The 15,639-nt window shown below is 45.7% G+C and overlaps 1 protein-coding gene across 1 annotated transcript in view; it reads right to left on the reverse strand.

Annotated features, from left to right (window-relative positions):
* The window catches only part of LOC147194994 (vertebrate ancient opsin-like), a 34,091-nt gene extending 20,680 nt beyond the window's left edge, over nucleotides 1-13,411 (reverse strand). The window contains exons 1-2 of the mRNA XM_086129981.1: nucleotides 12,973-13,411; nucleotides 6,868-7,196 (exon numbers count right to left, since the gene is read on the reverse strand). Coding sequence (XP_085986107.1) covers nucleotides 6,868-7,196; nucleotides 12,973-13,345 — 702 coding nt within the window. The 5' untranslated portion in view covers nucleotides 13,346-13,411. The remainder of the gene's footprint in view (nucleotides 1-6,867; nucleotides 7,197-12,972) is intronic.
* Between the last annotated feature and the right edge of the window lie 2,228 nt (nucleotides 13,412-15,639).

The following is a 15,639-nucleotide window of genomic DNA, read 5'->3' on the forward strand; positions in this document are numbered from 1 at the left end:
AGTCCCCCCTTGCTGCGTCAGGCGAGTGGGTCGGGCAGAGGTGTGATTTATTTGACTTTGTAATTCAGGAAACTCGATTTGAGTTAATGCATGAGTTTCAAACTCAACTTTTACCGAATAAAAAAATGTGTTGCACAGTCAACCGCCGGATTTAGTATGCGCATCAGACTAAATAGCACTGGAAACCACACGGCGCCGTTGAACATTTTCGCCACGTCCAACACGAACTAGCTGACATTCCACACTTGGACAGACAAGGAGAGATATTGATTAGTGAAATGAAATAACATGGAAAAACCGAGGATGGCTCAGTCCTCACGTTCCGCGAGGCATCCGAGGATCTCCCATCTCTTGCGCTCCGAGAAGCAGTCAGGGCAGTCTCGGAAGTAAATGTCAGAAAGGTTTCACAAAGATTGAGATCATGCCTTGACAGCCTCCACGTCTGGATTTGAAACCTAGTTATTTGGGGCATCCGTTGATTTGCTATTTTTTGATCAATCCAAGACCTTGTTTGCCTTTCTGTTCCTTTAAATGGAATCCACTTTTGAGTGCGCTCCAGCCTCGCCTGCCGGCTTCCCTCCTCCATGACGAAACAGAACCAAGCGTGCGGCCGCTGCTCCTTTTTCAATTCAGAATTCTCAGGCGGCACGTCCGATATCTCGGGGAGAGAAACACATGAACTAAGCGGAGCTGGGGCACCAACACAACAGTCCCGAATCACAACTCGGGGAAGTCTACGCAAAGGCAAGCGATCCAAGAAAGATTTCGCGGTTCGTCGCTCGACTGTGTGATTCCGGAAACTGAGCAATTGGCTTGCGTTGTACAGGCTTCAATTAAGCTAACCATCAATAAATGTACCGGTATTTGGACAAGTCTCAAACTGCATATGAATAAACCATCGAGCATCAGTGAGAGGAGGAGGAAGCTCAACGCTTGTTTCCCCACATGCCACTCACAAAAACACGTATTTTGGATGACAGTAAAACTACGTCCATCGCAGATTCCTGGTCCGCGGTCCCGCTATTTTTCGGGCAACATTTCACAACGATATTGTTCTGCAATATATCTCAACGAGTGGCTTTTGAGGGATGCCGTAGAGTCGCATGAAACAGAGAAGACCAATACGCGCTACGGTCAAATGCTTTGCCCTTTTGTCCTACTTTTGACTCGGAACTTTGTCTGGAGAAATTCCAGATGAAAGCTTCGCATATTGAAGCATTGGGGTGGTTATTTTCAGACTCTCCGTCCCACTTTGCCATTGGGCCAAATGTGAGCGGAATTAGAAGTGTACCATATATGGCATTTGATGACAGCTGTCAAAAACGTCACGGGACAGATGGCTTTCAGCTCAAGCCACTTATAATTAGTGCTTTGATTTACTGGGTCACAAATGCACATTGGGAAGCTCTTATTAACCGATCTAAAAACTTGTATGTGCATAAATATAAGCTTTGACTGGTTGTTTCTTGTATTGTCTCCACAACACTGTAACGTTGGTGAATATATGTCACACATAAAGTGTAGTTTGGGTGAACGGTACCTTTTCGATAGAGTACCATCGTAACGTGTCATTATTTCAATAAGCAGCGGCTCTAAAATATGAACGCTCTCATTCTAATCAGTTTTAATTGAAGAGGAGTAAATGGCCTTCGCCCCGCCATTAAATGCGCATGTCTCAATTATGAGGGTAACTACTCGAAATGGTCACGCGTAAATCTAGTTTACAATTTTGCACTCGCTAAAAGACAGCCCTCGGTTTTGAATTGGCCACTGGGAAAAGAGCCACAATTCCAACAAACAAACACGGGATAGATGATGGATAGCAAACAAAGTCCCAAGATAAAAGCAAAACAAGCTTGCAAAGATCAAGCGAGACGCAATCTTTGCTGGCTTTGGCTCACGCTGCCTGATCTGTTTTGGCAGAGGAGCACTTTTTTTTTCTTTGCTACACAATTTTATAGCTGCAATTTGATTACACCTTCTCCCCATCTGATTACGTCCGTCTCTCAGGATTTTTAATGGATTTTGTAAGTTGGCTACGTTGACCTCCACGCGCTAGAAGTCTTCCACATTAAGGTTATCAGCGGGTTTTAGTTGATTGCGTCTCACAGCGAGGCTGGAGGGCCAGACTTCTTTGCAACTTTTTAGTCTTGGTCCCTTTCAAACAGTCCAATGAAATTGCGTTTATTCCATCCACTGCTTTGTGACACTATTCGACATCTTTTTCATTGCCTCGCAAATGCGGTTTCAGGTAGAATTCGTAAGAGGCAGCTGGGCCGAGAGGGCATCTGAGGTATGCTACAGAACTCATTCGAGCAACAAAGTGGGCAAAACCAAATGATGATAATAGCGCACGGACACAGAAAGGATACTTGACGAGGGCGCGCAACTATACAGTAAAACGAATGCAAAGTGCAGCGTTGTATGGGAAAATGAAATTGACCAAGCGTGCCTGTCTGCAAGCGGTATTAAGTACTACGCGCCGTCGGTACAAATGCACAATCGCATGAGGACTAGAGCCGAATCAGAATTCTGCCTGCGCAAAGAACTTTTCGGGAGAACTTTCAAAGCAGCATCTCCTCTTCTCTACTTCTGCCGTGATTGTGAAGGGCCGTGTGTAGTTACGCTGAATTGCGACATGTATACGAGTCTCCGTCGTGAAGAGCAGCTGGCGCCTTCGGCAGCCATATTGGATAGCAATAGTGTGACGGATGATCACACAAACACATCTGCGATTACGTTTGGCTGTTTGACGGCAATCTGTGATAGGGGAAATGCATATAATGCACAGTATACGTAACGGCAGCAACAGTCTAACTGTAAAAACACGAGCTGTGTGTCACGGTCGTCGATGTGTTCCTGCAGAAAATCTATTGTTTATGTTCCCACCAGGGAGGGGCAGAGTAATTAATTATTTGACGATTAGGAATCGGGTCGATTGTGTGCAGCTGATTCTTTTGTTTAATTGTGTTTTGAAGCAATTCAGGCAAAGTGGAGTTCAGTGAGCGGGGCTGAAACCAAAAGAGGTATTATGCATTCAGTCTCCAGAAGAAGAACGTGACATCAACTACGAGAAGTTGAGCCGTATCCACGCAGACTTTCCTCGGGAAGATTGATTCTTTTTTTCTTTTCTTTGTACTCAATACAAATCCTACATTGAAACCCATCCGTTTATTATTCAATTGTCCCAGAGCGCATCAAGGACGTTAAATCATCCGCTCCCTCGGTCCCACAAATCAAAATATTGAGAATATTTTTCCTACTTCGGCATGGTATGATGTCAGTTTAATCCAGCAGCGCTATTCGGAACCTTGCTGGGGGCATCGTGTTTCCGAGTTGTCCTATTTCCACCAATGTGCCGTACTCCTCGATGCCACGAGGGACGAATGGATAAAATGATTGGATTTTGTCAACCAAAAGTCAAGGTTATTGGAAGATGTCATATTTTATTCCCCAGAACGTAATCGCTTGGATGGAATTTTATTGCATCTTGGCAGGCCCAGAAACTCACTGCTTACAATATGGTTTTCAAAAGTCAATGTCGGCCCAAAAGCTCTGGCCCAAAACTTGGGGACAACACCATGAATGAAAAACATGCTGAAAGTTACGCTTCCAAAATTTCACATGGTCTGATCAATTCAATTCTGACTTTATTGATCATGTCTTAAATAAATAGCTCCCTGTGTAAATCAAAACCGACACCGATATTGATTTTATCTCCAAGTGTCTCATCTGGTCTGAGTCTGGTTTTCTTGCCCCGCCCCTGCAGCCAATCAACTCCTCTCCTGCCCTCGTTCGTCTCTTCCCCAGCCGTCTCTCACCAAGACGCCAATGTGTATTTTGTTGTTTTGATTCAGGGATTGTCATTGTGAGTCTTCTCTTTTGCATTTGTCTTCTTTATAAATTAAGACACGGTATATATCCAGTATATACTGTATATAGTTAGAGGCATAGGATGTCTGGTATGTTTGTGATATAACAAATGGTTCTTATTCCTTATGGAACATGATACTTGAACAAGAGCACTTCTCTCAAAGAGACGCACGTCCTCTCTCACTTCGAAGAAATTATTTTACTTTACGGTAAAGTGGGTGGTTCAATTTTTTTCCATCCCAAGAGTACCTCATTTGCATTGAAATGTTCTCCAGTACCCTGTGCCTACATTGGATGATATGATAGCACGTCATTAGCATTACCAAATGGTCCGAGACTTGGGGGTAAAAATGCTTGTGGCGAATGAATTTACACCAGACTGATGCAAGGTCACTTCATTTGATGTGGGCCCAGCAGTCTGAAAAGGATTCCCAAACCAGCACACCCAACCCCTTCTCTTTCATCTCTCTCGCTGCTACGCTCTCTCTTGATATCTTCATTCCCCCCACACCCCCTTTCCCCGACCCTCCCACCCTCCCGCACTCCATTTCTAACTGTGTCACATAGCCTAAAGGATGTTGGAGAAATTTAGCGCATGAGTGAATTGCTAAATAATCACAGGAACTCTATAAGTTGCATTCAGACCACTGGTTTGGGGGACATGTGTGGCTCGCCAGACCTCAGTCTTCAGGGGGGCACGTGAAATGCATGGGGGTGGGGGGGGGGGTGCAATTATTCTGATAGTATTGCCCTGCAGACAGCGCTTTGCTCCATATTTTTGATGATGCTATGCTGGTCTCTGCATGCAGTTAATAGTCTTGAAATTGCGACACCCGCAGCACTGTATGACCACAGACAACATTTACATGACATATTCAGCGACGCCGAAGCCGCGTCGGATGCGGCAAAGTGAAGCGATCTGTGAAGATGCCCCGTTCATTTACTCATTGGGCACGTATCATTAAGCCAGAACTCATGAGATGAAGACGGAACCATTACTTTGGATTGTATTATGTCATCCTAACAGCATTTTCTGAGTATATTAGCCATATTTTATAGCTAATGTGATCTGAAGCGCTAACCCCATCCTTGTAGGCTATCCAATCACAATTCTCAATTTAGGGCTGCCACAAATGATTATTTTGCTGGCCGCGATTAGTCAACTAATCAGATCGTACGCAAATCGCGGTACATCGCCCCAGCAAGCAGCTGCTCTTCTAAAAACCATCATCAGCTTACGACTTCAATTCTTTAATCGCAAAGACAATTAAAATGACGGCACATTCAACTTTGGTTTGTCGTTGCAGCCTGTAGCAGCATTCATGACATGTTGAGAGATGATGGAGCAACTTCAATTGAAGGCGATAGTGTAGCCAAAACATTTTTAGTTGTAAAAATAGAACCGATAACTATACAAGATGCATAGCTGCACTATGAACACAATGAAACGATCTGTACGATGTTTTTCGAAGCAGAGGGACAAGTAACCCCCACTATTAGTGAAATCACCGGAAATAATACCATATGTGCAATTGGCATGTTGTCAAATATCCCAATTATTGACCTCCTTTTTTTGTTTGGTTTTCAACCTGTTTGAGCAATTTGCCCCATGATGATGAAAGCATCCGGAACAATCGGTGTTAACAGGCAAACCACACCATGGGATCATTTGTAATATTTGACAGCTCTGGTTGTTGTTGTTGTTTTTTCCTTTTTGGGGCACAAAGAAGACAAATCTCTCCTGTTTTCTCATCGACCTCGGGCTGCACCCACCGTCAAGCCCCACTTTGAACCTTGGTCACCCCCATGCGGACTGTTCAATTGACTGCCCCGTTATTAGATAAGGGATTTCGGCTTTCTGCGTTGAGTTGGCCTGTCCCCTTTAATATGTCCCAAATGATATCATCCAACATCACCGCCAATAAGAGCTGACGCGTGGCATTGTATTGTGTGCCGGGAGAGCACCCCAAAGGCTGCGAAAGATAAAGACGGGTTCACGCACTGTCATTTTCCGCAAAGGAAGTGCAGGCGTCATACACCGTAACAGACATGAGAGGAACTGTTTTGCAGAAAGTAACAGCATGAGGTGAGAATAAGATGTCTCAGCACCAAATAGAACTAAATATGAGTCCTTTCCCTTTGGTGCTTTCTTCGAACACGCACATAATTCTTTGCTATCGATGAGATACCAACTCTGAAATGGAGAAAGCGTAGACTTCTAAAAGGAACAACTTAGATTTTTCAATTAAAAAAAAAAAAAAAAAAAAGGCCGTGTTTACACAGGTCTTCGATTTGTCTTTATTGAAGGAAGGCTGCGCTGTTGTTCCAAGACTGATGATGTCCAGTCTTTCCAGGACTTTGCTGTGTCAATATCACGCATCAGATTGTTGGGCAGTTTTATAAGATAAGACACGAGCGTGCCAAATAAACAATGACACATGTCATTGTTTATTTGGCAAGGCATGATGCTTGCTCACAGACGGAGGAGCTTGATATCTTGGAAAATTTGATCTGGGACTTGTTGCAAACAGTGCACTTTGCGTGCGCGTGTGTGTATCTCTCTCTCTCTACCTATCTATCTATCAAAAGAAAAAAAAGGACCATGAGAATATCTGAATTTAATTTGGGATTCACCTCCAGGCGTCAAACAAGTTTCCCGGCCCTCGAGGATCAGAGTTTGAGGCCCTTTAATGCGGTCTCATTAATGGTGGGAATGTTTTTTTTTCATGATTTGTTTTGGTGTTGGTGTATATAATGTATTAATTATTCCATCCATCCATTTTCTAATCTGCTTATCTTCACGAGGGTCGCAGGCTTGCTCGGGCAGTAGGCGCGGTACACCCTCAATTGGTTGCCAGCCAATCGCAGGGCACACGTAGACGAACAACCGTTCGCGCTCACAATCGCACCACGGGACAATTTCGAGTGTTCCTGGCTCACTTGCTTCGATTGTGTTGATGCAGCAAACGTACCCCGAGCCCCGTTTGAACTGACCTGTTTGATGGCGCACAGCAGCTTTCCATAGCAGAACACGATCACCAACAATGGCACAATGAGGCAGAAGATAAATAGACACACGATGTAAGATATGTTATTCGCCGTCTTGGCTTTCCAGTTGACGGAGCAGGTGGTCCCTGGTCCTTCTGGACCGTAGTGACTCCAACCGATAAGCGGCGGCAGGGTCCAGATGAGGGAATAGACCCACGAAAGGATGATGCCCAGGCAGACCTTGCAGTAGTTGGATGAGTCGGCCTGAGTGGGTGTCATCATGGTGATGTAGCGCTCGTAGGAGAGGACAGCCAGAGAGATGAGGGACACAATGCCTGCAGTGAGATCATAAATATTTAGATGCATCGAAAAGACCACGATTAGCAAACGGTAAAACACCTTTAACAAAACACCACTTTAGAAAGTTCTAACAACTTAACAATGCACAAACATAAAAAACAAAAAACAACCCCCCCCCCCCCCAGCTTTTTTAATAGCGGGCACTGAAAATATGTCATTCACTTCAATGGTAGCGTTTGTATGACCTGACAGTAGAATATGATTAAAATGAGCTTTTGAAAAATCCAACCCTCTCTGGCCCAATCTTGGAATTTGTAATTATTATTTCTAAACTCATGGCGTGACCAAAATGGCCAATCGGAGACTGTACAGACAGAAGACATTACCTTTTTTCGTGGATGAATTACTGAACTCTGGTCTGTTGTCCCTGTTTTATGAATTCAGCTTTCATTCGTTATGCGCGACAGTATACAATTCCCAAACAACTGTTCGACCTTCCTCTTTCTGTATGGCCATACATTAATCCCAAAATATAGACATTTCTACTCATGTCTGATATTGACCACGCTGAAAATGAAGGGCAGACTACTTTCTGTCACCAAATTATCACCTGCGTCAGGGGCGAGGCTGCTTCACGCGCCCGCACGGCCACATGAGCACAACGGGGCCCCAAACACACTCGACTAGATTTGCGCTGGCACAAAAATGAAGAAATTAAGTTTCACGCCAAGAAGAGCGCGAGCGCCAGTCTACCAAAATGTTTTTGTTTCTGTGGTTCATTGAATCGTGTTTGTATCTTAACATAACACTGCCTGCAGTCCCAAAAATCATTGTAACGTGTGGTTTTCTGATCTATAATCTTATTCGCCAAAGTGATTCCCTGTAATTATCAGGCAGCAATGATGCGTGCAATTGGTTAAACAGAATACAGAATGGCCCATTGAATGATCAATATCGAGAAAATGGGCACCCTTCTTCCATTGATTCGGGAAAGAGTACCCACAGCGGATGCGCAGTGGGCTGATCAGTACACTGAAGACCCTCTCTTTTATCAAATCGTGCTGCTGATTCAACTGGACAGCTTTAGCAAAACCGGTTTTCACATCGGCAGGAAGGTTAGCGTGGTTAGCACTTATCAGGCTTCTGCAAAGCTTGCTGATGAGCTGATCATTTGGCTCGGGTGTGTTGGAGGAGGGGATCATGTAAAACAGGCTGAATAGGGGCTCTCGACGACTGGACTTGGCTACCGACCGCACTTTGGCAACCCGCTGTGAGCACATCTGCCACAGTCTTCAGGTTCCTGCGCCCGTGCCAGTGCTGTAGTGAAAGTATAGTGCCAGTGTGAAGTTCTTGTGCCTCAGCCTTTTTTTTTTTTTTTTTTTTTGGTCACAAACTAGTCTGTAAAATAAATTTAAAAAACACCTAAACATTTCAAAGCAACAATAATTGATAACATTTTAAGTTTAGCAATTCAACTAAATAATTAGAGTTTTAGTGGCGGAATGTTGGTTGACTGGTTAGCACGTCCGCCTCGCAGTGCTGAAGTGCAGCGTTCGATTCCGGCTCCGGCACTTCCTGTGTGGAGTTTGCACGTTCTCCCCGTGCCTGCGCGGGTTTCCTCCGGGTACTCCGGTTTCCTCCCACATTCCAAAAACATGCGTGGCAGGTAAATGGAACACTCAAAATTGTCCCTCAGTGTGGTTGTGAGCGCGAATGGTTGTTCGTCTACGTGTGCCCTGCGATTGACTGGCAACCGGTTCAGGGTGTCCCCCCGCCTTCTGCCCCCAAGACAGTAACGTAACGTCATAGCGAACACAACTTTTGCTTCACGGCATCTCAAATCAAATGAACGGATCAAAGACAACCGCTGAATCAAATTTCCTGAAATCGAGAGCGTTCTGATGAGATCAAGAAAAAAGAAAGGATCTTCATTCCATCCTTAGCTGAGACACTTTCTTAGATCTCTGCCTGAAAAGTCTGCCAGAAAGCATCATGCTCCTAATGTCACCTCCGACAACCGCGTATCTAGGAACAGACAGACTGAATGAAAAACACGGGATTGAGCCGTACCCCACGTCTTCAAACGCAAAAACATAACACCGTCGTGATCCGACTCGGTCGCCCTCTAGTCACATTTCTGTCTCCGCCGGCCCCGGCTCATCAGCCGGCTAACGCTCTCTGACCTTTATGACGCTGCATGTTGTTCTTTGTTCTCCATGCGATGACCACTTTTGCACCATCATGACAAAGTAACCTCCACTCCAGCCAGGTGCTTTGTCTACCAGACGCCCATTTTCAGATGCATTTGCCCTCTTCCGGATGCGTGCATGTTCATCCATCTTTGTGCTCACATTATAGATGTCTGTGTGCGTGTGCGTGTGCGGGCGCGGGCGCGCGTGCTTGCACATAGGCCATCTAACTTCAGTATGCAGCAAGTGTGCTCAGCACTGCAAGGTTAATCCAGTGACTGTGCAGAGTCCACTTGAGGCAGGAGCAGGACTCCAACAGGATGCACAGACATGCGGCATTGATGAAATTCAGAAAGGGCGCGAACAAATGGGAAGCTCTGGACAGCCACCTCGTCAGAGGTGGCCAGCAGAGGTGAATGGGTCAAATGTATTGCACAGTGTATGACACGGGAAAATACGCGCGCCCAAAAATGTTTGCACCCGATAAAATAAAAGCAAAGGAAGTTCAATCCAAAACTGAAATGAATGACAGGGCTCCTGTGAGTGCAATGCAGCCGATCACGAGCAAATCGTCTTGAGACAAGAACAAACCTTATCAAGATGGCAACCCGGACGTTGGCAGCACTGCCTTTTAAATCTATTTCGACTGTCAAGGCGACATTCATCATCGCAAAAGCTGCATTGAAATGTGTCAAGAAAGCGTCACTTGATCAAAACTGAAGCCAGCACGTTCTATCCAATCCCGTCTTGGACACTTTCTCACGCTTTCCTTGGTTTTGATGAGCCCATTAGGGGCGAATTCAGCCATTCCAAATGCAGATGCTAATGATGTCTGAGTTAAATACAGACTTTCAATGTGTCACCCCCGCGGCTCGCGGAAGCCCAACTCATGTCGGATCAGATTAAAATTGGCTCCTATGGACATTCGCGGAACACATCTTCAGATCTTAATCTCACTTGAGTTAGAGAGGTTGAGGCGACAGTTCAAGCTCAGACGGGGGTATCGGGTGGCCCGCTTTGTTATCGGCGCTGCAGTTGAAATCAAGTCATCCTGTTTTGGAAATTGCCAAATTTTCCCCACAGAAATGAAAGTGTGAGAGTCGGTTTTCATCTTAAATTGGATGGATTCCAGCGAGGCTCATGAGCGAAGGGAAATATTCGATTGAGCCAAGTTGAGCGCAAAAACGTGAACGTTTCAGCATTTGACATGATAAGGAACAGGGTGGCCAATGTCAAAAATAGAGCCAGTCCGACTCTTTTGATGAATAAGGCTCACTGGGCGACTTGCTCTCTGCTTTCTCAAACACAATTTTGGATGTGCACATGTCCACTTAGCCTGGTGTGCCACCCAATAGAAGAGCAAATGTCTTCTTTCAACAGTTTTGGCGATGTTGGAAAGACGATTCCAGATTGTGTTTCAACGCAACAAATAGTGGAAGCAAAATCATCTTTTTGAAACCCATAATATGCTTTCCAGCCAAAGATTTATGAGCCCTGCCACAAAAGTTTCAGCGGAGGAAAGATATTACGGGCGACTGCGGCTCATTTTGTATGCACTTGTAAAAAAGAATGTCGAGCTAAGACTTTCTGAAAACGTATACATTTTTTATTCAGTGTTACTTTCTGATCCGATTAAACGTCATTTCTAAAGGCGACAAGCTTTCATTGTGAAGACGGACGAGCTCGAGGAAACGTTTGCAAAGCAGCTGAACATAAAATTTGCGGGATTGATGGTTGTGTCCTGAGGTGCGCAAACAAGTAATGAGAACAAGATCAATGACAAAAACATATAAAGAAGGACAGCGCTGACGTAGTTGGATTCTATATTGCGCTTTTAACAAATGTGGGGATGGCTCGTCGTAATGAAACAGATTTAAAGCCAGACAGGCACTTTCAGATACCTATTTAGAAAATTATTGATTATGCATTGGTCACTCACTCATTCATGATGTGAAGAAATTAGAGGGAGATCTTAGTTATTCCCTCCCAGGTCATTGCAAAAATGATTTACCAAATATTTTGTAACAATAGATGACATTTGAGTTGTTAAAAACACATTAAGGTTCTATTTTCATACGTGGCACAAGCCCCTGTGCAACGTGTAGTCTAATGGTGCGGGTCGAGTGTTCTTTCTTTTTGTATTTTTGTCGTCAAGTGGCTGATAGAGAGGTGCTTTTCCGCTGTTGTGGGAGTGAACACAATCCACTTGTTTTGTTGTTTGAACATTGAGGAAGCAGAAACTGAATCGCTGAGATCCATGCAGAAGATCCAAGAGTGCCAAATAAGTTTCTGAAAGCCTGCAAGGAGACCCCCAGGGGCCCGTGGGCAATTACAGATCACCGCTGCGAAGCAGCCACTCGGAGACGGCTTTCCACCACGATCGTTCGTGGCCGTGTGTGATGACCCAGTTACTTCTACAAAATAATGTCTGTGACAATGCTCGATATTCTATTCGAGGCTTCTCGTATTTTTTCAGCCCAAGACCCAAATTAGAAATGATATTGAAGGAACACGCATACAATTTAAATAAGCACACGTGCAAATTCATGCCTTTTTCGTTGTCATAAAATTAGCCTGAATACATCTCTCTATGGTTACGTTGATCGCGGCTGCACATGATTAACTTCACGAAGGTTCCATTTTTGATACAGCTCTTGATTTAGTGTTGCAACTGTTGTGCGTATCAATGTATTGTAGTCGGTATGCAGATGAGCGGTTTTCTGATGAAATGACGAGTATATGAATTTCTGCAGCCCCCACAGTTTATAGAGACGCAGACATTGAACGGGCCGCTTGCCATCACCGCGCTCACTCTCTACGATCCCATCAAATGTACACTAGGGTCCCATTTCTTATTCCAAACTGTCCGTATTCCGCCTGTGCCTCCGCCCCGCTCATAACCCAAAGAGCCTGCTTGCAGCACAGCTAAATGAGGGGCAATGGAGCGTCTCTTGCCTCGGGCGCACTAACAATATCAAGTACACAACAATAAAATAAGATATTTAACGACCGATTGCACCCTGCCCGACCCTTGCGCGTGCGTGTGCGGTCAGAAGCAGCCAAATACGCCACTGCCACTATAACGGCCGCACAGGCCGTCACGACAAAACAAAGGACGCGCGTGTAGTAGGGTCGCGTTCATGAGCGCACTTACATGTCGCCTCTCACGATCGCATTCGTGCACTGTGGCACTCTGCAGCCCCTCACGCAGACTGCGAGACGCGGAAGGACGTCTTCCAAAGTAGCCCTCCAATAGGAACAACGCTCATTTACACCAGCGGACGTCATTAATTGCTGCATTCGGGGACGTGATGCGCAACTGCCGTCTCGTGCGGAATCGGGGGTGGCTTCCACCGTGAAATACAATGACGACAGCTCCAATGAACAAGGAGCGCAGTGCAAACTTGTCCGTCTGGTAGAATACGTCAACCTGCCCCTATTCGCGCACGCTGAGCGAAACGTTTCCAGGCTCGAATCGAACTTGTGCGAAACACAACATTGCGGAAAAATTGAATTCGGACGCGTCGCGCGTGGGCATCCGGCGCGCGCCGAGTGCACGACCGCGGCCCCGGTCGCTCGCGAAACGGCCCGCAAAGAAATCCACGAACGTAGCGTAACTTACCAAAGAGCGAGTTGGCGAAGCCGTACCACACGCAGCCCTTGGTTCCAATGAGCCACCTTCCCTGCGTGCTGGCCGCGAAGCTGAACGGCGTCCCCAACAGGCACACCAGCAAGTCGCTGACGGAAATGTTAAGCAGGAGCAAGTTGATGGGCGAGCGCAGGATCTTGTAGCGGCAGTAGAGCACCAGCACCAGCAAGTTGTTCGCGAGTCCAAAAGTGCCGATGAAGCCCAAGCACACGGCGACGACGAGATTCCCCGTCGGAGTGAGGGTGGAGCGCCGAGAGCCGCCCCCAAGGTCCGGGTGCCCTTCCCCGGCTCCGGCGTGCAGGGCGCTGTTGAAGCCCGCGCAGATGCTCACGTTGGACAAAAGCATCGCGGCGGTGGCGGCGCGCTGGGTGGCCACCGATACTAACAGTCCGCCACAATTACGCCACAGTTGTTGGGCTTTCTCTTAATGCGCGCGAGTGGACAAAGGATTTGACGTCCAACCATCGGAATTCTGATTAAAAGCCAAAGTGTAGTAATTTCGTGCAAAAGTTTATTTGGGGGGGGGGGGCAGAACTTAGTAAAGTGTACAAGAAGGGAATGTACGGGAATAATTGGGGGGGGGGGGGCAAAAGGAAAAAAAAGTTCGAGCAGGCTTTGCTCCACCGTGTGGCAGTCTGCATGCACACTCACGCTCTCTCTTTCTACAGATGCTTCAGTCTCTCCCACAGACACCTTCCCTCTCTGGCCGTGTTTAAATCACTCTTGGCCGAGCGAAGGTTGCTGACGTAGAGGCCGAGAGGGGGGGAGCGGGGCGCGCAGGTGCCGTGGGAATCAGAGCATCATCATCATCATCATCATGATTTTGTAGACTCAATAGAGAACTGCACACGCTGAACCCAATGTCCTTCATGAACAGTTGGGTGCAGGCAGAGGGAGCAAAAGTATTGTCACTATTTGTGCAGCAAAAAAAAAACAAAAAACCCAGCAACAAACAAGACTCTTACAAATGCCAAAGTTGCTAAACTTGAGAACCAACTTCTTTTTTTTTTTTAATGGGGTTTACACAATGTCCTAACTTCATTGGAATTGGAGTTTGTACCGCAGATCCGATGCTGCCCCTGAGCAGCTGCTTGTGCTTATCATCTTAATCCAAATAAAGGCATTTCAATGAGCGCTAATTTCCTCCCCACATAACGCTTTGGAATATCAGCTCATCTTCATTCAAATGACAAGCGAGACTAATTCTCCAAAGTTATGTCCTCCTCACTTGCTTTGAGTGCAGTTAAAAATGAACTCTGCTGTTCATGACTTGGCCCACACAGCGGCTGCTCTCAACAAGTCGAGGAAATGTCTTGGCAACTTCATATGATTTTTTTTTTTCTCAGACAGAAAATAAGGTGAGCCGAGGTAGAAGTAAAACTCACACTGGGCAAAGGAATTGTATTCTTTTGTCCGGTGACGTTGGTGCTTTTGGTTTTCTGGATTGCTGTTGAGGGATATTAACATGATTGCTTGACATCAGCATGCACTGAAAAATATAATGCAGGCAGACGGTGATCTCCGCTGAGAAACAGAATCACATTGCGGGGGTTACGCCTGGTGAAAAATGCCCAAAGCAGACTTAAATTAGAACTAAGTAAAGTTATATCGATATATTTTTCCCAAATCAGCAGGTGCTTCGGTTTGAACCTTATTGGGACGGCACTGTGTTCCCTGCAACGACCAAATTACGCACGTCTTTATTTTTATTTGACACGATTATGTCATGTGGTGCACATTTGATGTCTTTGATGACACTGGGCTTTTTTTGAGTCAACCTTTATTAGTTGCAGCCATTCATTATTGTGTTGACAATGAAGTGGTGGAGCCCAGACTTTTTTTTTTTTTTTTTTTAAAGCTGAAGACCCATGCCCCTCATCGCACCACCGGTTCATGTGTTTGCTTCTCGCTGCAGTGCTTTCCATGAGGAGTTGCCGCCATGTTGATTTGCCCAAGTGTGTGAAATGCAAGGGGCCGCTTATCCTCAGCAATTTCAACAAAGTGAACTTTAAATGTGCAAAGAACATTCCACAAGAAATGCATAACAATTAATTCAACAATGTCAAATTAACACAAGAGCCCCAAAAGAAAACAGACAACTTCAACTGTTGTTTACCGCAGCACTCATCTCTTGGGTTGGATGCTTTTGGGTTCAATGTCTTTCTGATTTTGAATGAAAAGCATGACTGCTTTTTAATGAAGACCAAACAAATATCTAATTAAGTCGGGAATCTCCCCTACTGGGTGATCAACCGATTCTTCTTCTTCTGCATCATTTTTTTTATTGTCATGAAAGCAGCATCCTGATAAAACAATTGCGAAGAGCGTCCAACCTGGTTCCGACGTCCCTCGAGGGACAGAACGAATCTGTACGTTCTGACCGTAGTTTGTTGTGACTCTGCCATGACCTTGCGGCCACTTCGGATGATTGTCGATTGACGCTTTGTGTGGAAGATTCCCCTTCCAAAGCGAGAGACAATTTCAGCCGTCACGGACAGCCAGATTGGCTTCCGTTTACCGGATGTGTTTTCAGAGCGTGCGCGCCATGCCTCCGGAAGTACAACAATGCGCGAGTCGATCTGTGTTGTTGCTAAGCAATGGAGGGGAATCCCGCGCTGTGCATTTTGTTCCTAAGCAAGG

The sequence above is a fragment of the Hippocampus guttulatus genome, chromosome 14, assembly GCF_054856545.1.
Source record: "Hippocampus guttulatus isolate MCC_2025c chromosome 14, RoL_Hgut_1.0, whole genome shotgun sequence".
Lineage (NCBI taxonomy): Eukaryota > Metazoa > Chordata > Actinopteri > Syngnathiformes > Syngnathidae > Hippocampus > Hippocampus guttulatus.